This window comes from Podarcis tiliguerta (assembly GCF_965153285.1).
Source record: "Podarcis tiliguerta genome assembly, chromosome: 9".
NCBI lineage: Eukaryota > Metazoa > Chordata > Lepidosauria > Squamata > Lacertidae > Podarcis > Podarcis tiliguerta.
The window spans coordinates 53325001-53347925 of record NC_139542.1 but is presented as its reverse complement, the minus strand read 5'-3'; the positions used below and the strand labels follow the sequence as shown (position 1 = coordinate 53347925).

At 42.7% G+C, this 22925-nt stretch overlaps 2 protein-coding genes and 1 long non-coding RNA gene across 8 annotated transcripts in view; 2 read left to right on the top strand and 1 right to left on the bottom strand.

The window, feature by feature from the left end:
• CRACD (capping protein inhibiting regulator of actin dynamics) overlaps positions 1–22925 on the bottom strand; it is a 116080-nt gene that overhangs the window by 13516 nt on the left and 79639 nt on the right. For all 6 annotated transcript variants that reach the window (XR_014515335.1, XR_014515336.1, XM_083457964.1 and 3 more), the window contains 5 exons: positions 21423–21558; positions 13518–13682; positions 10785–10853; positions 5923–6108; positions 643–4060 (listed from right to left, as the gene is read on the bottom strand). Coding sequence is in view for 4 of the 6 variants with exons in the window: in XM_083457962.1 (XP_083314088.1) it covers positions 643–4060; positions 5923–6108; positions 10785–10853; positions 13518–13682; positions 21423–21558 (3974 nt within the window). In the remaining 2 variants the exon portion in view is untranslated. The remainder of the gene's footprint in view (positions 1–642; positions 4061–5922; positions 6109–10784; positions 10854–13517; positions 13683–21422; positions 21559–22925) is intronic.
• Positions 1–22925, top strand: part of LONRF1 (LON peptidase N-terminal domain and ring finger 1) — a 213769-nt gene that overhangs the window by 116496 nt on the left and 74348 nt on the right. The window lies entirely within an intron of this gene.
• LOC310657430 overlaps positions 1–22925 on the top strand; it is a 74611-nt gene that overhangs the window by 6974 nt on the left and 44712 nt on the right. The window lies entirely within an intron of this gene.

The following is a 22925-nucleotide window of genomic DNA, read 5'->3' as shown; positions in this document are numbered from 1 at the left end:
CCATGCTGCAGAAAATGAAGTTTAGAAGTCCCACACAAGACGGATGCCCAAAAGGGCTGCATCCCCATGGAGCAATCTCTGGACTCAGACAGAACTCCACCACTGCCATTTATTTCAATGGAACACAAGCCAAAGGATCTACCCCTCCTGTTGAAGTGAATGGGTTTGCATGAACAGGAGCTCTGTATGGGGACACTACATTTGGATGCGGGGATTTACGGCAATAACATGACTTGCCAAAGATATAGATGTAGGAAAATGTGGAGGAGTCCTTATTGGGATATGAGTTTACCGGGATGCATTTACACACGCATGAACATCTCTAGATTACTCAGATTAATTAGTTGCTTCTGTTGTCAAGCACTGTGTTTTCCGCAATGTGACATGATACAAAAAACTTGCCCTGCTATGTGTAATCTAATTTTATGCAATGAAAATAATCACTTTATGCGTCAGTCCTTAAAGAGACGTGTGAAATCACCCCTGGTGTGCGCATAATAAAACTTTGATGGAATCCAGTAATGAACCTATAAAAACCACCACCGAGGAAATTATACAATACTGTTTAAGGCTGACATTTCGATATTGATCTCCCTTGCTCGCCACAGAGCTGTATTTTAGGGGCTGCATTTCTTCGCCTACCTCTTTTCAACGGCTCTGGCTTCTTCTCTGTTCTCTCTCTCCATGGCATGGTGATGGATGGGAAAAAGGACCTCTTCTCCCTAGACTCTTCCTCTTCCCCCTTGCTTGCCTCGTGGGCTTGTGAAAGCAGAGAGCTCCCTTTAGCTTCAGTTTTTCTCCAGGTGGTGTCAGGCTCAGTTTTAGCCACCCTTTGCCCCGTGGATTCAGTTAAGTGAGACCTGCGCATTTTTGAGAGAGGGGATGATGGCGGAGTTTGGCTGGTGGGCTTTGGAGCCAATGCAGGTTTTTGCAGGAGTGGCGATTTGCAGATGGGTTTCTCTTGACTAGGTGCAGACACATGACTGCTAGATGCAAGAGATACCGGTGCAGCTGTCGTATAATTCTGACTAATATTAGCTGAGGAGTTCTTCGCAGAATTAACCATGACATCCTTTCTCTCTTGGCTTGGGGATTTGTTCTCTTTTAGAAATGCATTATTTGCATCTTTCTCATTGTCAGGCGTAACCAGCGGGGTGGGCACCCCATCAAAACTGTCTCCTGCGCTGTACCTTTTCTTCTTCTTCTGCTCAGCTTGCTGATCATAGTGAAAGCGCAAGGAGTAGTTGGTCCTCCTTAATTTCACCCCAAATGGGGACACATTTTCTTCTCCATTTGGGGAAGCGCCGTCCAGTTTCCTTGTACCAACCTTCTGCTGTGTTTCCATAGCAGCTGCTGCACTTTCTGACTGGGCTACTTCCTGACGTAGAGAATGCGAGACGCCTGGAACAAGGAAAGAGGGGAGATCTTTGGCAAATTTACAACCCTCGGTGTTGCCTGCCACTTCGCGATGTATTTCAGGATTTCCTGTAGGTGTTCCAAGATTATTCCCTGCAGCTGACAGTGCCTCGGTATGAACTGTCTCTTGGGTTGAATGGACCGTGGGTGGACCCAACTGCTTGGCTGGGGTTTCTGCTTCAAGGCCAACTTTACTCTCGGCGCTTGCATTAGCCGAAAACTTCTGCCAGGCAGGAGTTATAGAAAACTTTGCACTTGCAGATAAGGTCTTGCGCAAATTACCGTGGGAAGCATTTTGTCCTTTGGGTGTCCAATCATCGCTATGCCTACTGAGGCTTCCTTTGTCTCTCTCATTGCGCTTGCCATTTTCTGCACTTTTTAAGATTTTTGACCTAATCGAAGCCCACTCAGCTGGGATGGTTTGGTTGCCCAATGGCTCATGGGCATATTTCATTTTACTATTCCTACGCTTCGCATCTGGTGACGTGTTCCGTGCGTCCATCGTTTTCCTCTCTTCTGTTAAGCCAAGGAGAGATTTGCAAGCCGTATCTTTTATCTGATTGAGGTTGACCGCAGTTCCACAGAGCTGCGCTCCGGTGACCAAAATTGCTGTGTGGGGGACGCACAAAGAAGTCGGGGGACCGTGAGAACCTTTGCCGGATTTAGGAGCCGTCAATTCTTTTGCAGCTGAAGGAGTTGGTGCCTCTTTGACAGGCGTAACTGGGCTCAGATTTACTTTCGGAAATATAATTTGCTTTTCTCCAGAGGATACTTGGAAGGTAAATCCCCTGGGCATACTTTGCCTTGCGTCAACTTCCTGCCATCGGAGCTCCTCGCCTAAGATTCTTTCCTGCTCTTGAGCTTCAATGTCCCTTTTCTGGGGGTGCCTTAGAGTTTCTTCTTCCTTCTGCTCATTGTCTGGCTGCTTTATCGTTTGCTGGCTAGCTTCTCTAAGTGGAAGATCTTTCTCAGGGCTTTCCAAATGTTGCTCTCCCAAATGAATATTTTTGTCCAGTTGCAACGGGAAGGATTTGTCTTGTTCTTTTGGCTTTTCCAGTGGTCTCTGTCCTTCTAAACTAGGGGATTTCTGTTCTTCCAGCTTTCGTCCTTCTTCGCTCTCTGTCAACTCTTCCTGTTGAATCCTCTTCTCAGGCCATGGCTGTGGTTCACATCGTCTGTCTTCTGCTGCTGGTCTAATTGGTTTATCCAGTTCTTGCTGATCTTGTTTGTCCTTATTCATTTTCTCCTTTAGATTCTGTGGTAGTTCTTCTGGTCTCTTTTGCTTTTCCGGCTTTATGGCACTTCCCTTCCTTTCCAACCTTTCTTCACCTTCTAGATTCCTTTTTTCCTCTAGATCTTTTTGTCTCAGGTCTGTTTGCCTTTTTTGCATTTGAAGTGCTTCCTGTTTCAGTTCATCCTGCTTTTCAGCCTCATTCATTTGCTCTTCCGGTCCTTGCGTTCTCTGTCCTAAATTCTGATGCCCTTGTTTTTCTTCCTGCCATTTTTGCGTCCCCTGTTCTTGCCTGTCTTTCCACCCTTGCTGAAAGAGCTTTTTATGCTGTTGCTTTGCCTCTAATTCTCTGTGTCTCTTTTCTTCTACTTCTTCTTGATCCTTCTGTTCCTGCCATTTTTGCTCTTCCAGTTCTTGATGTCTTTGCTCTTCCTCTTGCCTTTGCCTTTCAATCGCCAGTTCTTGCCACTTTTGCTCTTCCAGTTGCCTTTGTGCCTCCATTTCTCGGTGTCTTTGCTCTTCCAGTTGCCTTTGTGCCTCCAGTTCCTGGTGCCTTTGCTCTTCCAGTTGCCTTTGTGCCTCCAGTTCCTGGTGCCTTTGCTCTTCCAGTTGCCTTTGTGCCTCCAGTTCCTGGTGCCTTTGCTCTTCCAGTTGTCTTTGTGCCTCCAGTTCCTGGTGCCTTTGCTCTTCCAGTTGCCTTTGTGCCTTCAGTTCCTGATGCCTTTGCTCTTCCAGTTGCCTTTGTGCCTTCAGTTCCTGATGCCTTTGCTCTTCCAGTTCCCTTTGCGCCTCCAGTTCCTGATGCCTTTGCTCTTCCAGTTGCCTTTGCGCCTGCAGTTCCTGATGCCTTTGCTCTTCCAGTTGCCTTTGTGCCTTCAGTTCCTGATGCCTTTGCTCTTCCAGTTCCCTTTGCTCTTCCAGTTGCCTTTGCGCCTCCAGTTCCTGATGCCTTTGCTCTTCTAGCTGCCTTTGCTTTTGTTCCTTTAGTTCATGCTGCTTTCCTTTCTCCTGTTGCATTTGTTCCTCTGGTTCCTGCATCTGAAATTCTTGATGCCTCCGTTTTTCAAGACTTTTCTTCCCCTCTTGACCCTTTCTCTCCGCCATCTTCAAAAGCTGCTCTTCCTCCTGAAGCTTCTGTTTCTTCCCTTCTTTTTCCCTTTGGCATTCTTGAAGTCTTTTGTGTTCCGTGTGGCTTTTTGACTCTGCTTCAGCCATTTCTACTTTCTTCTCAGTCTCCAAGTTTCTCCAGCAATGTTCTAGCTTTCTTTTGCCCTCTTTCTGTTCTTGGCTTTCCCTATGCTGGATAGGCTTGTCTGCAACATGGTAGCCATCATGTTTGGAGAGCTTATCTTCATACAATTGTGGTTCTAGGATTTCTTGTTCAACCTCTGCCACTGCCACACTTTGCATCTCCTAGTGTCAGGAAACAGAAACAGTTTAGCTTAACATTTTTTATTTATGCAATCCTATGCTGTGTGGAGCAACAGGGTAATAATTAATTAGTGTTTTAAGTCAATAGCCCTGGAGTTCATAATGAACCGCCTTACATTTTAGTTCTTTTTGCTATAAATAAATGCATACACATACGTTTGGTCACAACACTGCGCCATAAATTATGGCTAAGTTAGCCAGTCTGCGCACACAGTTCAAGTTATCTCACTTTGCTCCTCCTCTCCTCCAGCAAGAACACAAACCATGAAACATCTGGTTTAGCATTATTTTTCAACCAGTGCTTGTGGTTCTTTTCTCCCAAACATACAATCTGAAGCCAAGCTTTGTTCTTAGCTTCCCAATCATAGTTTGTTGGAGATAAACAAATAATTCCAAGCCAGATGTTTCATGGTTATTTTCCCCCACCAGAAGAAGGGAAGAGAAGAGTGGAAGAACTTAAGCTGCATTCACTAGCACACAACTTGTGGACAAATATCTTACCCATAGTTTATGGCTAAGCATGAAAACGCAGTTAGTGGATCATCAAAATACTTTGCCGTTCACTAGGAATGACATTCTGGAACAGAAAGGCAAGATCACAGCAGCCTCAGGACGTGGATCTACGAAATCCCTTCACCCTGGTGCAACCTATGATTTCAACCCAACAGTAACCTTTTGTGAAAAAGGCACAAATAAGTAGACATAGCACATGTGGGCAGCATGTGCATGGCAAGGGCCGAAGTGCATGGTAAGAAGGGCAATCAACACAACCACTTGTTACGTTGCTTTTGTTTAACTAAATGACTGTTCTTGGGACTCTTCTGATTCTGGCTCAATTTACATTTCAGTGGTTTTGCACCATGCAAAAGAATTCCCAAGACCATCCCCAAATCCCCACAAAGCATATTTATTGGGGGGGGGTTGCCCCTACAACCACTCCTCAAACATGACTGTGAGGGTTGATCTGTCAGAGGGACTAGTTTGAAAGCTACTGATTCTTGAAAATATGTATTTGTGATTCAGGATCACAAGTATTCCACCATTCAGTTTCCACTCATCTGAGAAATTTTCACATTACAGCTGATGGCAAGATCTTGTGTCTAAAGACTGGAACAAACAATGTACTTCTCTTAAATAGAAGCATTAGAATAAAAGAGCTGCCTTGCTAGAATACGCAAAAACATTAGGCAGGCAGATGCTCCTGGGAAACTCACAAGCAAAATATGGGGATCATCTCAGTGGTTTGCCTCCAGCATTTAGTAATTAAGCACATGCTGCCTCTGAACAAGGTGACATGATTCTAACTTTATAGATAATAGCTGGTGGAATTGTCCTTTATAATTATCCACCTTTTAAAAAGCAAATAAAATGTGTCTAGTTCTTTTTTAAGGAACATAATCAGTTAATGCCAGTGTATAAATAGCTGTTCACCTGGTCACCTATAAGAAACAGAAACTGTCTCCAGGTTACCATGTAAAGATGGTTTACTAAAATTAACACTCCACCCCTCGCTGCTTTTAGATATCAACTAGCGCACATACATACAGGTATGTGGGCATACAGGCCATTAAGATAATTAGTAGGCTACTAATGTCTATGGGCTTATTTCCATGATTCAATCAGTGCTCATCATAATGTCTGGTGGCAATGAACGCCCTAAGCAGATTACATGTTGTCTGATGGTTAAGCAAGAACATAAATACTGAACAAAGAGTGAGCAGATAAGATTCAAACGTTATACACAACTCTTAGTAGTTCTGTCTGTCTCACAGTCAATGACTAAAATGTTAATCTAAGTTATGTCTGTATCTGTGACTATATAGAAAGCAGATAAATTTCAATACCTGTGATAACCTTCTGTGCTTTTTGGAAACCCTCTGATTCTTTGGCTTAACAGAGAGTTTGTGCTTTGCTGCACTGTTGTCCAGCCGGGCAATTGCCAGGGGAATTGCATCGAGGTTGACCGTTTCAATTGTGCCAGAAGGTGAGTGATGCCTTTTCGGCCGCGATGATGATTTGACCGGTGTAACCTGTTAAATCGTCGCAAGCGGAAATGAACTTGATTTAAACAGTTGAATTGACAGATTTAAAAGGATTAGCAGATTCAAAACAAAACAAACCCTGAACCGAACAGTGTCTCCATTAATGAACTCAGAGCAAAATCCAGAAATTTCCTTTTGTGGAAACACAGCTTCTTATGGGGGCACCTCATTTTTCCTGTCAAATTGAAGAACCACCTCCTCTTCTATTATGTAGCCAAGACACTCAAACACATAGCTGTCAACTTACAGATTTGAAAATAACGGACCAGCAGCCTCGAAAATAAGGGATCAGCAGCCAGAATAAGGGATCAACAATTACTTTGATAAAATACATATTTTGTTGCATGCAAATGGCTTTAGATACCTATTAGGTCCATAAATTACCATATAGCACATATTCAACACAAAAAAACAGTAACAATTTGTTATTGACAAAGGACAGCTGGACATAGAAAGGGCCCCATTACCTTCAGTAGCTTACTTAAGGGATATCATCAATAAGGGACAGCAGCGGGACATGGCGCTGGGATAAGGGACTGTCCCGCCAAATAAGGGAAGCTTGACAGCTATGCTCAAGCACCATGCTATCCCTATGCAACCCACTAGCTCCTGATGTTTATAGACGGAGGGCAAGAGATCTGGTCTGCCCCCAATGGGGCCACACATCATGGCTCACTGCCACACAACTTAGTCCAACCTCTCCCTTTGATCACTCAAGTACTCTGTTAGCAGCAGCTAATATGGACTGGGAATTAGCACAGGGACAGAATCCACTTCATCAGTACAGCTTCACAAGAGAAAGGCTGACTGGATGTATCCCAGTCCCCTTGCCTGCAAGGGTTCACCATTTTGTGTCACTTCCTCAGTGGTCATACAAGAATCAAGGGAGCAGCTGGGAAGGTGAATTAGGGGCAAGACTAGGTTTGGTAAGTCCTTCAAATATCTGCAAGCCCAGGAGAGCTGCCCAACACGGCTCCTCCATTTGCCAACACAGCAAATGTAAGGTATTTCAAGTTGTAGACAAGTTTCATAGTTCACACAAGGCTGTGTATAAATAATGCTTTTAAAAGTTGTAAGTCATCCTAGGAATTGGTGTTATGTACTGAAGTTCTCACCCTGGGCCAGCAGGGGGATACTGTAGATAGTTTTCACTCAGGTCCACATACGCAAATAAGGGATTTAAAGTGATGTTCAGTGATTGGCTAGTTACAGAAAATGGTTACTGTTGCATTCTAGTAGAGCTCTATATAAGCAGGCTGGCTGAACCCTTCAGTTCAGTTCTGTTCTGGCCTGTGAATAAACAAGAGCTGTTTGAAGAATCACTGTGTCGTCTGTTATGTTCACCCACAACTTAACACTACCCATACTTCTGTTTATTGAGCCAGGACTATAGTAAGCCTCCATTCAGAGTTGTGGCTCAGTAATATATTTTAAGCTTTGGATGTATGAGACCCAGTTCCAACCTCAAGCACCTCTCCTTAAAATAAGTCACCCACTCTGCCGCTCCATAGGACCTTATCAAGCAATGCTATACTCACATCAATACCAAGATCAAATCCTGCTACACCACAGTTTGCGAGCCTCACTGAGATTTCCTACCAGCTTATACTTCATGACATTTTGCCGGTATGGTGAAGGTTCTGTCAAATCGTATAGCTCCTCAACCAGTGGATCTACAGTAGAAGATTGCACCCTTAAAAGACCCACTTGCAGAACACACAAGATCCTTTGGTCTGGATCAATATGCAGTAGTTTCTCATTTCCTTACAAACCTGTGGCTTCCCTTCTGATTCAGTAACAAGTTCCCTGGCACAGAGGTATGAAATTAAAAAAATCAGGAAGGGACGCTCCTTGACTTATCACTAATTACTCTACCGAGACGAAGCAAATATTAAGTGGCAGCCCTACACAAAATTTAAGAGGCTTTTTAATCTAATATTTATTTGCCCTTGTTTAATAACCTCGTTAGATGCCTTGTAGAAATCAGCCAAAATGCCATAAATGTTAATAGGCTCATAATCAGCAATGGCAGCAGTAAGTACAGAAATATATAGAGTGTAGCACTTTCCATATTTTAGGTATTCTGGGCTTTGTAAAGCTCTGTTTCTTGACTACTGAATCATGTGACATTATATTTATTTTGTCACCCATAGCCAAATATGTGTTTGGTTAGCTTCATACACCACCTGCTGATGCTTGGATCTCACTTCCCTCTTAAGAGTTGCCAGATACAGACCCTGCAAAAACCTGAGAATTTAAGTGTTGCATGGAAGGGAGAATTTCATCAGGTACAGATTTCCCCATCACAGTGATGTAGTTAGAGGAGAATCCACACCTGGCAGAATCATTTTACTCCTATGTCCTCTTAAGACACCCTGGTCACATCTGCACCATACATTTAAAGCACGTGGCTTTCCTCAAAGAATAATTGGAACTGTAGTTTGTTAAGGGTGCTGGGAATTGTAATTCTCTTCTTTGGGGGAAGGACCATGCACTTTAAATGTATGGTGTGGATATGACTCCCGTCTCTGGATTCACTGTTCTTTATATCCTCTACATTCTGGGACTTCTTTCCAATCAGCAGATTCCCTTCCTGCCCATGTAGTTCCTCCTGCCCATACTATTCTGCTGCCTTTGGTAGAGTGTACATGCAGAGGATGTGCTCACATAGTCAGCGGCAGTGGCATAGCGTGGGTTGCCAGTGCTCGGGGCCACACAGGGCTGGAAGAAAATGGCATGCACATTCAACTGCCTAATGGCATCCGGGTCACCCAGCAGATCGAAGCCACAGAGAGTTGTTATGTTGTATGGAGAGATCACCTCCTGGTACGTGTGGAGAAGCTGCTTTTAATGGAGCTCATCGACAGAAATGCACAGCTGTATGGGTACTGAAATTTTGCACCCCTAACAGTTTTGCGCACAGAGCAACTGCTATGCCACTGGCTAGTAGTATGGCCAAAATATCTTGGGGAGGCCAGGAGCATCTTCCATAGTAACCACCTTCCTAAGGAAGCATAACGGCTTGAACACTACAGTAGTACTTTGGTTTGCATACATCTTGGTTTGCATGCATTTTGTATTACAAACACGTCAAACCCGGAAGTGCGTGTCCCGGTTTGCAACCTTTTTTTAGACTACAGCCCTTTTTTTTATTACGAACAAATTTTTTTTGGGAGGCCCCATTGGCGAAAGCGCGCCTTGGGTTACAACCTGTTTTGGTTTACAAACGGACCTCCGAAATGGATTATGGTTGTAAACCAAGGTACCACTGTATAAGCAGACAAAGGGAAGCCAAGCAAGCGGGAGAGGGGGGCCATTTGCAAAGGAGGAGGTGCTGGACAAAGAGCCCACAGTGGGCCTAGAATCACATGTAGGGTCCAGGAGCAGCAAAGCAACTGGCCCTTTTTGAAAGTGGCACTCAACGAAATGAGAAGGAAGCACATGAAAAACAGAATCAAGGGGCAGTTTAAGCTTTACAAACACTTGATTTGCCACTGAGTGTAGTCAGTTGGTGGCCTCATCCAATTCTGGCTCTGTGATTACTGTATCAGTAGGATGCTTAATATTTTCAAACACCTGTTTGTTAGGTTCCAGCTACAAGTGGAAACAGGCAAATCCAGATTTGCCCTTAGTGTATATAAAGTAAAGGTAAAGGGACCCCGACCATTAGGTCCAGTCGTGGCCGACTCTGGGGTTACGGCACTCATCTTGCTTTATTGGCCAAGGGAGCCGGCGTACAGTTTCCGGGTCATGTGGCCAGCATGACTAAGCTGCTTCTGGCGAACCAGAGCAGTGCACGGAAACGCCGTTTACCTTCCTGCCGGAGCGGTACCTATTTATCTACTTGCACTTTGTGCTTTCGAACTGCTAGGTTGGCAGGAGCAGGGACCGAGCAACGGGAGCTCACCCTGTCGCAGGGATTCGAACCGCTGACCTTCTGATCGGCAAGTCCTAGGCTCTGTGGTTTAACCCATGGCGCCACCCGCGTCCCTCAAAAAACAAATGAGGCATGCAAGTGGAACTGTCCCACAATACGTTCCAGCCGCATTGAAGTCCAGCAGATGGGAAAGTGATGTTGGAAAAGAGATTGAGGGAAGGTTAAATTATAAGCAGGGGAAAGGCTGAGAACCATCTTCAAACTGAGCCCCCCACTGCCTGATTACTATATGACTAGCACAGATTCGGCTTAGAGACACAGATCTACCATCATCACATGATGTTTGAGTCCCATATTCACATTTTATGGCTTTGGTGTACATGCTTAGAAATTTCCACTTGTACTTTTAAAACTGTAACGTAGAAATGTAAGAGCGCCTCCAGACTGTCGGTATTTTGCAGGAGTGATTCATGCATAAACTGGAATACTGGGTTTGTACAATTAAACCGGCTTAAAGGGCTCTGTTGCCCTAGTGCAACAAATCCACTTTTAAAAAGAAGGGGACTGTTTGCAGTTTGGAATAGGACAGGAAAAAGGATGTGCAAATGACTAACAGGAAGACTTGTAAACACAATGCAAGCAAATCAGAACGAATGCTCAATGAAGACCAGGTATAATATAACCGCCATGTAAGCAGACCAGGACAAATGTTCAATAAATAGGTCCTATGGTGGAACCTTAAATGTAATGACTATAGAGGTCCATGAAACAAATGCATGGCTATTACCTTATCTTCCACTTCCTGCCTTGTTCCACGCAAACTTGCTGGGCTTAATGAATCGGGTGTGCCACCTGACTGGAAAAATAAGATTATGTTTGCCAAATATCACAACTATGGACTACCATTACAGAACTGGTTGAAATATCTTAACGATCCCCCTTCATCTCCTCAGACTCCTCTGTTCAGCAGAGGGACCCTCTAGTTAGCTTCACTGCTCTCAGAACTTTGGTCTGGGAGAGGACATTAGAAAAAAAAATATTTCAAATAGTGTTGCATTCTGCCCTGGGAACATATGGTGCCATGGGAACTGAGGGCAGATCCACAATTTATACAGCACACATTGTTGCCTGCTTACAAGTGTCATGCCAGTGCGTTCAGTGGAAAACACATGTAAGATTTCATAGTCATGCCTTCAAAAACCTGTGTACGCTTATTTGATAGAGAAACAGTTCACACACATGTACAGGAGTGGGTTATGACTGCTATTCTCGACTCCTTTGTGGAGGATGTGATAGAAATGAAAATAATAATAATAATAATAATAATAATAATAATAATAATTAATAATAATAGATGTGCTTGCCATATAAAATATGGAGCTGTCTTGGAGCATTCAACTCTAGTTTACATTGACCTTCAAAGCAATAAAGCCTCAGTGAATGTACTTATTTTCCACCTAGAAGAAAATTTATGTATGTACTTGACAATTTCAAAGTCTGTTCCACTGAGCTAAAGATGATGCACACTTTCAAGTCCCCTTAAGAGAGACTTGTGCAATGTGCAACACCCAGTGTCAAGACAAGCCTTCGGAATATGCTCTACATATCCTTGAATAAAGGTCTCCATTTCCCGGCTGCCCTAAGAGACAGGGTTCTATCGCTTATAATTCATGTGTGTCCCTGAAAGCCTGCAAAGCAAACAATTTATCTCTTAAGTTCAAGGTTGTTGACTCTTGTGGTTTTATAAATAAGTCTCCACATTGCAGGCTTTTAACTCCCTGAATGCTGAAATTGGTGGGGAATGCATTTTCTTTGTTTTTTCCATGAATTCCTTTAACAATTGCGTTTCTTTCCTGCAAGAAAATGTGCTTGCCTCTGCCTGTTTACCTCAATTCCCAGTAAGCAGCTCTTTAAAAACAAAAACAAAACCTCTTTAGGATTTGTTGTGCCTGAATTTATACTACATACAAACTAGCTCTAAGAAATTATGTGACTCAGCCAGGGATGCATTTAAAGGCAAATCTAGATCATTTGCACTTTTTGAAATAATTCACTAACTGAAAGACAGCTATCCTTCAAAATTTGAACTTTTCTGAATTTTGCAAAGCAGTTCTTCAACCATGCAATGTGTACAAAAATACATATACTGCAGTAAAGTGTGCACAGAAATGCATTTTGTGTTATTATATTATTATAATTATTATTACCTGTGAATAACATACAAAAACACATTATATTAGGATAAATTGTGTTGCAAAAATGTGTCTATTAGGCAAAAATGCATTAAAACGTATATATTGGGAACACTAAAATGCTGGTGAATTTTCAGGGTTAGGATTTAAAAAAAAATGTGCAAAATGATGTGGAAATGTAAAGAACTGAAAATTGGAAACACAAGAGAAACTGAAATTGACAGAGTTCCCCACCCCTAGGATGAGCTCGCATTGTGGTCTGAAGAATATTGCTTGGATACGTTCTGCTTCCTCTGGCACACAGGAGTGGAATCCATCATTTTTTTCTGATACTTGGTAAGGAGAGGAGCACAGAAGGACATTTGAGCCCTCCTCAAATTGATTCTGATGGACCCTACACTAACTGCCAGAGAAAGGTGTCCTGTTCCCAGGGGCTGGCGCTGTCAGGCTCCAAAATGACTGGGTCTGTGCTGGGTGAGAGAGAATCACAAGTGACTCCTAGTGCTGAGATATCGAGGAGTGAAATTTGCAAGGACCTAAGCACAAGATTTCAGCTTGCTCACCTCACCCGAAATGCTGTGAATAGGTGAGAGGGGCCAGCTCTTGTGGGCTCTAGTGCAAGCAATGCCAACATTATCACCAGCGCTTAGCCGAAATGTATAATAGAGCTGGAAGGTCATGGACAGGTCTTGACCTTGACATGCACACAGTATGGAATAACGCACAGACATGAAGCAAATAAAAAAGCCAATTCACAAAACTAATTATGGGTAATGAAATGTGAAAACACTGTATTTTTCGCTATATAAGACGCACTTTCACCCCTCCAAAAATTAAGGGGAAATGTGTGTGCGTCTTATGGAGCGAATGCAGGCTCCATGGCTTCAGTGAAAGCAACGCGAAGCCTCCGAAGCGCAGCGGGAGCACTCCCACCGTGCTCCGGAGGTTTCACTTTGCTTTCACTGAAGCCTGGAGAGCGAGAGGGGTAGGTGCGCACTGACCCCTCTCGCTCTCCAGGCTTCGGGTTGCTTTCGCTGAAGCCAGGAGAGCAAGGCTGGACCAATATGTAAGGTTCTCAGATCAAGCTTCATGACTTGCATGAGCATTGAACATGTGAACATACAGCTGTACCTGGAGTGAAGGAAGTCACGTGTGCTGCATTCAACAGCCACATTGCATCATGTTTGATGATTCTGCAGCTTCTTGAAATTAATCCCTCCAAACTCCATTCCCAACGCGCACCCAGTGTGAGAAAGTACAAACTCACCACCGCCAGCAGCAGGCAACTGCTTTTGACATTTCCCCAAAGTAAGGTATCAAGGACTTACTTTATTATTGCTCTCTGGAAGGACCATGTCCTGCTGTGCAGCCGTCTCCATGGGGCTACTGAGTAACACATCTGCTTCCAAACTAGCGTTTGCTTCCCCAACTGTCTTCACTGAAACAGTCACTTGTGAAGGTTGGCCAAATTTAATATTCTTGGCCAACTGTTGCTGGAGGAAAAAACAACAACATCCTGAATATTAGAAAGGAAAAACATTGCTTTCCAAACCCTGTCCTACACAGTTCATTCCTCTCCAACAGTGATGGGGCCCATAATACAGTGGTACCTCAGGTTACATACGCTTCAGGTTACAGACTCCACTAACCCAGAAATAGTACCTTGGGTTAAGAACTTTGCACGGCAGCAGTGGGAGGCCCCATTAGCTAAAGTGGTGCTTCAGGTTAAGAACAGTTTCAGGTTAAGAACAGACCTCTGGAACGAATTAAGTACATAACCAGAGGTACCACTGTATTCAGCATTATCAGATGAAAGAGAAGGCAGTTAATTTTAGTAACTGTATTAGAACAACAGATCACAGGCTTAGCACATCTTGATTTGTGCCAATACTTCCATCTTTTATGCCGACCAATTCCCAATGGCTGGAACCAGTTGTTTGTTTTTAACCATAGAACATCCTATTTCTCCACAGAAGTAGCTCCTGTTCCTCTGAGTCTAGGTTTCCACAAAATCCAAATGCCTCCACTTTTCAGATTTAAAACCAGACAATCTTCATGAGGGTGCAGTACTGAAGAAACCCTACTCAATGGACAAAGGAGTCATGGCGTTCTCTCTCTCCAGCTCCGAGAGAGGAAACAGGAACAAGTAAGAGCAAAAGTACAGTGCAATAGTACATACAGCGGAAGAGATAAGACTGTCTTCCGTTCCTACACTCTTCCCAGACAGGCATGTGATTTACACCAATCCCATCTGCAGCATCGGAGATGTGAAATACTAACACTTAGCACATCTTGATTTGTGTCAATACTTCCATCTTTTATGTCAGACCGATTCCCAATTTGGAACCATAGAGCATCCTATTTCTCCACAGAAGTGGACCCTGTTCTTCTGAGTCTAGGTTTCCACAAAATCCAAATGCCTCCAGGTTTCAGATTTAAAACTAGACAATCTTCACGAGGGTGCAGTACTGAAGAATGGCCCTAAAACCATCAATAATCAAGCTCCCAACAATGGGGGGGGGGGGAGAGAAACAAGACCCTATCCCACAAATAATTTATTGGTAAAAATTGGTTCTGGCTGTATCTATGCTTCTAAGATTCCATTCCACAACAAAAAGGTGATAAATAGGCAGCCCTAAACATGAAGCATTGTAAGTCAACAACCTTAGGTGATAGCTTATGGGCAGCAGAATGGGAGACACACTAATGTTGCCAACAAAAACATAGCTAAAAGTGAAATTCAAAGTGGATTTGAGGGAATCTGGGGAATTTAGAATCTTAAGATGATATCTGCTGCTTCAAACCAAAGGTCCATCTACTTCAGTATTCTGCTTTCACCATGTCCAACAAGATACTTATGGGGAGCCTGCAAACATGTCAAACCAATGCTTGGGGACTTGCTATGGGGGGTTCTGGAGTTTGCTAAAAACAAACGTCCAAGCAAATTTGGTGGTCCCTGCTTCAGGGGGGAAACTGAGAAATTCTGGATGTGTTTCAGAAAGATTCGTAAAATTTCTCAGGAGATTTTGCATAGGTCACAGAAAGACAGATCTGACCTATGGAGTCGAATTCATGGCTAGTGCTCTTTCGCAGGTCCCATTAATTTTAGTGGAATTTGTGCAGGTGAACTTTCAAGCACAATAATCAGCTAAAGACAGAGAAGATGCATTCAGATTTTCTACCCCAGGAACCATTTTATCTTTCTATCACTCACTCATCCTAAAGCAGCAAAATATGGATGTCATAAGAAAGTACATGCTGGAAGTGTAGCAGATAAGTTTCCTTGTTCCTTCATAATTGCTTTTTATTATTGGGTGTTTTTTTTAAAAAAATGTATATCTGTTTTCCTTTAGAGAGTGGGTGGGGGTGAGTGAGGAGAGGTGATAATTTGTATCTTAAGAGCACTATCATTTAAGAAATAGAAAACGATGAGAAAACCTTTCCCCTTCTTATAACAGTGACAGTCATTTTATAGCACAATTGCCGCTAGACCAAATATGTGGCAGACAAAGGGGTGAAGCTCCTGAGGGGAAAAATATACTCTCAAGCTCTGCAAGTGCTCCATCATCAATAAAAATCATTATGGCTTGGGAAACAACTACTAAGAAAAATAATTCATTAAATTAATTAATATATTATTTACATTCAGCTGCTTTTAATAAACTGAAGTCAGCCCTATTACCTTCTTACTCCCTGGTAAGTTTGTATACTTCTGGGAGTCACAGAATCATTGAACTGTAGAGGTGGAAGGGACCCCGAGGGTCATCTAGTCCAACCCCCTGCAATGAATAAATCTTGTCCACAGCCAGTCCTGGGTGGGCTCGAAACACCAACCTTCTGATTAACAGCCAGACACACTGACCTATCATGGAGAGTAAAGAGCCAGTGTGTGTGTGTCCCTGCCCCCATGAATCGTAATGGCCAGATTCCCAGATTTATTTCTTATAAAAAGAAAGCTACTATCTTTTGTAGAACCTGCGATGTGAGGCAAAACATGCAGGCAATTCTCTCTCTTTTTTTGTAGGCGGGGAGAAAATAGCCTGCTCTCCCACCTCACTTCGTTCCTACCCTGGAATTTTTTTCTGTGGTTGCACTTGCTGAGGGTAAACTCCATTGAACATTATGAGACTTTTTCCTCAGTAAACATAGGATTGCGCTGAAAATATTTTCCCCGATGAAAAGCAAGATAAAGTTGTGGAGCTCCCTTTCACAGGCATGGCAAAACCAGCTATGAAGGTTGTCTCAAACTCAATAAGTGTATCCGTGGTTATTGGGCTATGCACCCATCATGTCAGGGTTAAAAGAAGCATAATGAAAAGCTGGAATAAAAATAATCAGATTCAACCAATACATGGTGTTCACTATACTTCAGGTATCATAAGTTACTTCTCAATCTTTCGTTATATCCTGCCCCCACCCCAACACCAGCTCCCTTTTCTTCTCCCCCTTATTGGCTATACTGTTCAGAAGTGTTCCATTTAATTCTTCCCTTGCTGCTTTAAAAGCCCTAAACGGCCTCAGCCCAGTATACCTGAAGGAGCATCTCCACCCCTATTGTTCAGCCCAGACACTGAGGTCCTCCTCCAAGGGTCTTCTGCCAGTTCCCTTACTGCAAGAAGCGAAGTTACAGGAAACCAGGCAGAGGGCCTTCCCAGTACTGGCACCCACCCTATAGAATTCCCTCTCGTCAGATGTCAAGGAGATTAAGAACTATATAACTTTTAGAAGGCATCTGAAGGCTGGGGAAACCCAGCTAGATGGGGCAAGGTATAAATAATAAAATTATTATTATTATTATTATTATTATTATTATTATTAGACCTAGCAAAGTCTTTAGAACTGAATAATATGTTACACAGAAACAAAGAAATATAGTGTATGAGTGGGCCTCAACACTTATTTCCTTACTTCTGCTATAAATAATGTGTGGATTAGTGGATTCCAGAGTAGGAATGACTGCTTGGAGGAGCGAAGAAAGACGAAAGGCCACAGTACGCCTGCATCTGCCACGACTGCAACAAAACTTGTCTCTCCCATATCAGTCTCTACAGCCACAGCAGGCACTGTAACTTAATGATGGAATGCTTCCGGAGCTTGAGAATATATTTTCCCCTCAGGAGCTTCACTCCTTTTTCTGCCACATATTTGGTCTAGCAGCAATTGTGCTATAAAATGACTTAAGACCAGTGCTTTTTTTCTTTCAAAATGTTTAGGGATACTCTCATTTTGACTCAAGAAAACCACTGATTTATAGTTCAAATCGGGGGGGGGGGGGGAATACCATATTTTCACTCTCCTGGCTTCAGCAGAGAGGGAGAGCTGCAAAGCGCCCCTTCAGAGAAGCAGGAGGAGAAATGGAAGGGGCTCTGTTTCTCCTGCCGCTTCGCTGAAGGGGTGCTGAGCAGAGAGGGGGATAATTTTTTTCTTGTTCTTCCCCTCTAAAACAAGGTGCGTCCTATGGTCGGGTGCATCCTATAGAGCGAAAAATATGGTACATACAGTAAATAGACAAAAGTATAAAGATTAACAAAATGTTTAGGGGTATGCGCCCCCCCCCCGAAAAAAGCACTACCCAAGACAGATGCCAACCAGTGGATTCTACCTACAGACATATCTGTAAGCGTCAACTGACACTTGCAACTCACAGGCCTCACTGCCATTGTACACCGAAATGTTCAGCTATCCTCCCTGCCCCTGCCCCACCCCTCTTTGATGACAGGTAGCACTTCTCTGATTGGCACCAAAGGGATGAATAATTGGACATACATTTCATGTGGAAAGTAAACTCTTTAAAAGGTATTTGGAACAGGCAAATGGAAAATTTATCCTTTCTTTCTTGAAATAGCTGGATGAATCATACTCAGCTAGCAGAGAGGAGACTGTTAATTATTTTTATTTTGTAAATTACAGGGAAATTTACCACAAGATTTTGTCTCTCTGCCTGTCATCCAATGTGTGAAAATCTACAGGAAACGCACACTCAAAGAAAAGGATACATGCTGATTTTTTTTATATATAAATATGAGATTGTCAAATCCAGACAGACGTTTTCAAAATAGAGGTATTCTTTCCAACAGGGGAGAGATAAAATATATTAAAGAAGATGGATATCTACTGTATATGAAACAGAACTATGACTCATTTGGTCAAGGTTTCATATTGTATCTCAGAAGAAACAAATCAACCATTCAAATTAAGCTCAGAAAGATCAGAAGACTCAATTAAAAAAAAAAACCTTTTTAGATAAAGCAGTAGAATGTTGCACAAGCAATGCACAAAAATCAACACTACCATGAGCAAGAAATTTATTTGAATAGCATTTTAGATTTTATCTTATTCATGGGCTCTAGATTCTGTATTTACTCACCATTCAGACCCACTATTTAACCCCGCCCAAGAAGTATTTTTTGTGAACGTGCGTGGGGTGAGGGGGGCAAGCGCCATCTTCAAATATCTCAAGGGCTGTCACATGGAAGAGGGAACAAGCTTGTTTTCTCCTGCTCTGGAGAAAAACTCAAACCAATGGATTCAAGTTACAAGGACGGAGATTCCAACTAAACCTCAGGAAGAACTTTCTGACAGTATGAGCTGTTTGACAGTGGACTCCTTCGGAAGGTGGTGGACTCTCCTTCCTTGGAGGATTTTAAGCAGAGGTTGGATGGCCACCTGTCATGGATGCTTTAGTTGAGATTCCAGCATTGCAGGGGTTTGGTCTACGATTCTACGATTCTGTGTCATCTGCTGGCTGGAATATCCACAACACAGTGATCCTGACCACTTCAACATGCGTGCACCCAATCTGTACTCCAGATTACTGTTATGTACTGAAGTTCTCACCCTGGGCCAGAAGGATAATACTGTAGATAGTTATGCAAATAAGGGATTGAAAGTGACGTTCAGTGATTGGATAGTTTTAGAAAATTGTTACAGTTACGTTGTACTGGAGCTCTATATAAGCAGGCTAACTGAACCCTTCAGTTCAGTTCTGTTCTGACCTGTGAATAAACAAGAGCTGTTTGAAGAATCGCTGTGTCGTCTGATATGTTCACCCACAACTTAACAATTACTGAGTTCAATCCATGTGCTGGCTTTCAAATTCACCACACAAATGTCTGCACAAATGTGTGCAGCGTAATGTGGGAACAGCTCCAACTTTCCCAAAGGATGGGAAAATCTGCAAGGGAACTAGCCATTGTTGACGGTACCCGAGAGAATGCAGCCCAGTTTCCCTACCGAAGGAAATCTTTAGGCACCCAAGGGCACAGACTCTGCTAGAGATTTCACATAATTCTTCTGTCATATTTCACATAATGCAGCCCGGGCATCAAGGCACTGATGTTCAAATGGACATCAAATTACTTGTGCTTATGAAGAACTATTATCTGACTGCCTCATTATTACACTCTGAGGCTCATATGTATCCATTAACCATGCCTTTGTTCTCTTCCACCGATTCCTTAAATTCCGGCTCATAAAAGAGGCTCATTTAACCCCCTGTCTCTTATTCTTCCTTCATCCTTCTAACATTTGGAACATCAAGCCTGCAACATTTCTACCTGTGCAGTTTGCTTCTCGCTGTTCCTTCATAACTTTCAGACTATGAGCCTTTGGAAGATCCATTTGTCATCTTTTATATCTACAACACTATCTTACCCATCCTATATCTTTTCCAACAGGCTGACCTGCACCTCTAAATAAAGATGCCTTCTTATAGCATGGGTATTGTGCTGTTTCCCCATCCACAAGCTGCTGCAAATATTGATAAAGGCTTATGAATGGAGCTACTGATAGAAATGTTATGTGTCAAAGGAAGCTGTATGTGTTCATCTGCAATGCACTAGTGGGGGGGGGACTTTTTGTAATCAGCAAGTGTTTGAAGTGAAATAACAAAATGCCTCTATGCATGGTATTTTTATTTGATTTTATCATGTATTTTGTTCTGACTGACATATACAGTGGTACCTCGGGTTAAGTACTTAATTCGTTCTGGAGGTCCATACTTAACCTGAAACTGTTCTTAACCTGAAGCACCACTTTAGCTAATGGGGCCTCCCGCTGCTGCCGCGCAGCCGGAGCACGATTTCTGTTTTCATCCTGAAGCAAAGTTCTTAAACTGAAGCAATATTTCTGGGTTAGCAGAGTCTGTAACCTGAAGCGTATGTAACCCGAGGTACCACTGTATTAGCAATAAGGACCTTGCTGGTGGGACCTACAGTTGTCTTAATACTTGCATTTAGCCAAGCTCTTGGGGGAACTGTCTTCTATGAGGTCCTATTAAATGTTCTCATTAATAAATTTCTGTCAGTTCTCTTTCAATATCTCCTGAGAACCGGAAACCAAGCACTAAACCTGCATGTTCTAAATCAGTGTTTCCCAACCTTGTTCCAACCGTGGCCCCCTTCTGACCTGGTTTCCTTCCTGTGGCCCTATCCACCAGCAGAACAGACTTTTGCCTGCGTATCTCCTTCTCACTGCAAACCCTGCAGAGCATATCAGGGAGGAGTTTTCTGCTTTCAGGGAGATTTTCACATTCAGACACACACACAAACCTACAGCCCAGGGAAAGCTTTTCCATTTGCTTGTGCTGATTTTTATCAAGTTTTTCTTAGTTAACTGACAGCTTGTGACTGGATGGAACTCATCACCACCCATGCATTGGGACTTGACAGATGCGTGACAAGCCTTTTTACTGCTTGCCTTGGGCTGCCAACAGGTGGTTTCAAAGACATATACCTTAAATCGGGAAGGTGAATCAATCTTTTTTTAAAGAAGTAAAATAAAAAGTCTTCCTGTCTTCCTATCTCCCTAACTGATCCTTTGAAGATGGGAGTACATATTAAGGCTGTCTTGAGTGTTGGTTTATATTTTGTCATTACATCAGATAACTGTTAATTATTCAATCCTGATTTGATCGAGTTTTAACTTCTGATTGTGTTCAGTTTAGTGGGTTCTAAGTTGTGCAGACCTCATGTACCACAAACAACAGTATTTGAACACGTGGTCAGTGCTTCACCTAATTTTATGTGTGGCCTTCATGCTGCAGTAGGGCTATGAAGAACGCTGCCAGAAACTGTAAATTGCAAATACACACACTTAGAATGAACCTACTTTCCTAACAGCGTGACATTTTGCATAGCAATAGGGTCAGCAGAAGGAAGGAAGATGATGAAACAAGAAAAATTAAAAGAGTTTGAACTGCAACACCTGTAGTCATGTCGCTTTCTAATTCTTACCTGAAGGGTTTTGACTTTGCCTAGGATGTTTTCTTGTGACATTGCTTGAAGAGACTCTTCACTCTCTGTTCGCCCATCAGGTATAAAAATACTCTCATGGGAAAAGGCCCGTGTTCCCATACTATGATTGGAAGACCTGAAGCACAAGACATAGAGGATTTTATTTTGTAAAAGCATCTCTGCCATTTCTCATTGCACTGCTCCCCCAAATTAATGTATGTATGTATTTAAAGCCGTGTCCTAACTGGTTTTGAAGGTTCAAGGTGGGAGGTAAAATATTTAATTTGCATTCTCTTCACAACTTTTCTTCCACAGCTTACATTTTCCGCAAGTACCATTTGGTGAATATGGAAAAGGCCAATGAGCACGATATATATCTGTAGTATACAAATCATGGCACACAAAAAATACAGTGGTGCCTCGCAAGACGAGAAGAATCCGTTCCGTGAGTCTCTTCGCCTTGCGGTTTTTTTCGTCTTGCGAAGCAAGCCCATTAGCGGATTAGCGCTATTAGCGCTATTAGCGGTTTAGCGGCTATTAGCGGCTATTAAAGGTTTAAGGGATTAGCAGATTAGCTGCTAAAAGGCTATAAGCGGCTATTAAAGGCTTAAGGGATTAGCGGATTAGCTGCTAAAAGGCTATTAGCAGCTTAGATCAGCTGATAAGCGGCTTAGATCAGCTGTTAGGCACCTTAGCCATCAGCTGTCAAGCGGCTTAGCTAACAGCTGTTAAGCGGCTTAGGGGCTTGGGAAAAAGGGGGGAGGGGGAAAAAACCCCAGGAATCGCAAGACATTTTCCTCTTGCGAAGCAAGCCCATAGCAAATTCGTTTTGCGAAGCACCTCCAAAACGGAAAACCCTTTCGTCTAGCGGGTTTTCCGTCTTGCGAGGCATTCATCTTGCGGGGCACCACTGTATACAAGTTCTTACAAGGAATTACTACATACTAGTTTGTAGGTAATGGTACCTTACTAGATCACAGAGCAGACCCACTGAAATTGATGAATATCAGTTCGTTCTGACTTTAGTTTCAAATACAGAGACTAATAAATAAGCTCAGGTCAATCCTGAATTTGTTTTGTCCAAAGTCAATCAGTGAGGCATTTTCTTGTATTAAAAAGTTTTAATTTGGACTTTGATCACTCAAAATTCATTCCATATGCCATTGTATACTCATTCTAATATCAGTTTATGGACTGTTAATATGGTCCAATGCCTCTACACTCACAATGCCTGTGCTGGCAGTGGAATAGTTCAATCTACTGACATTGCTGAAATCATGGCAGCTAAGCAGGCACCCATCAGCCGACAGTGGCTCTGCTTATTCCCAAAGGGACTGTATATAGGATGTATGAATCAGCCATATGTTGTCCTGCACCACTAGTCACACATTAATCCACATGAGTGGTAAAATATATATAATCAAGGGCAATTTACCATTTGTATTTTGAATGCTTTATTTCCTTGAAATGAAATTATGAAGCAAAACAGAGCAAAAGTCAACA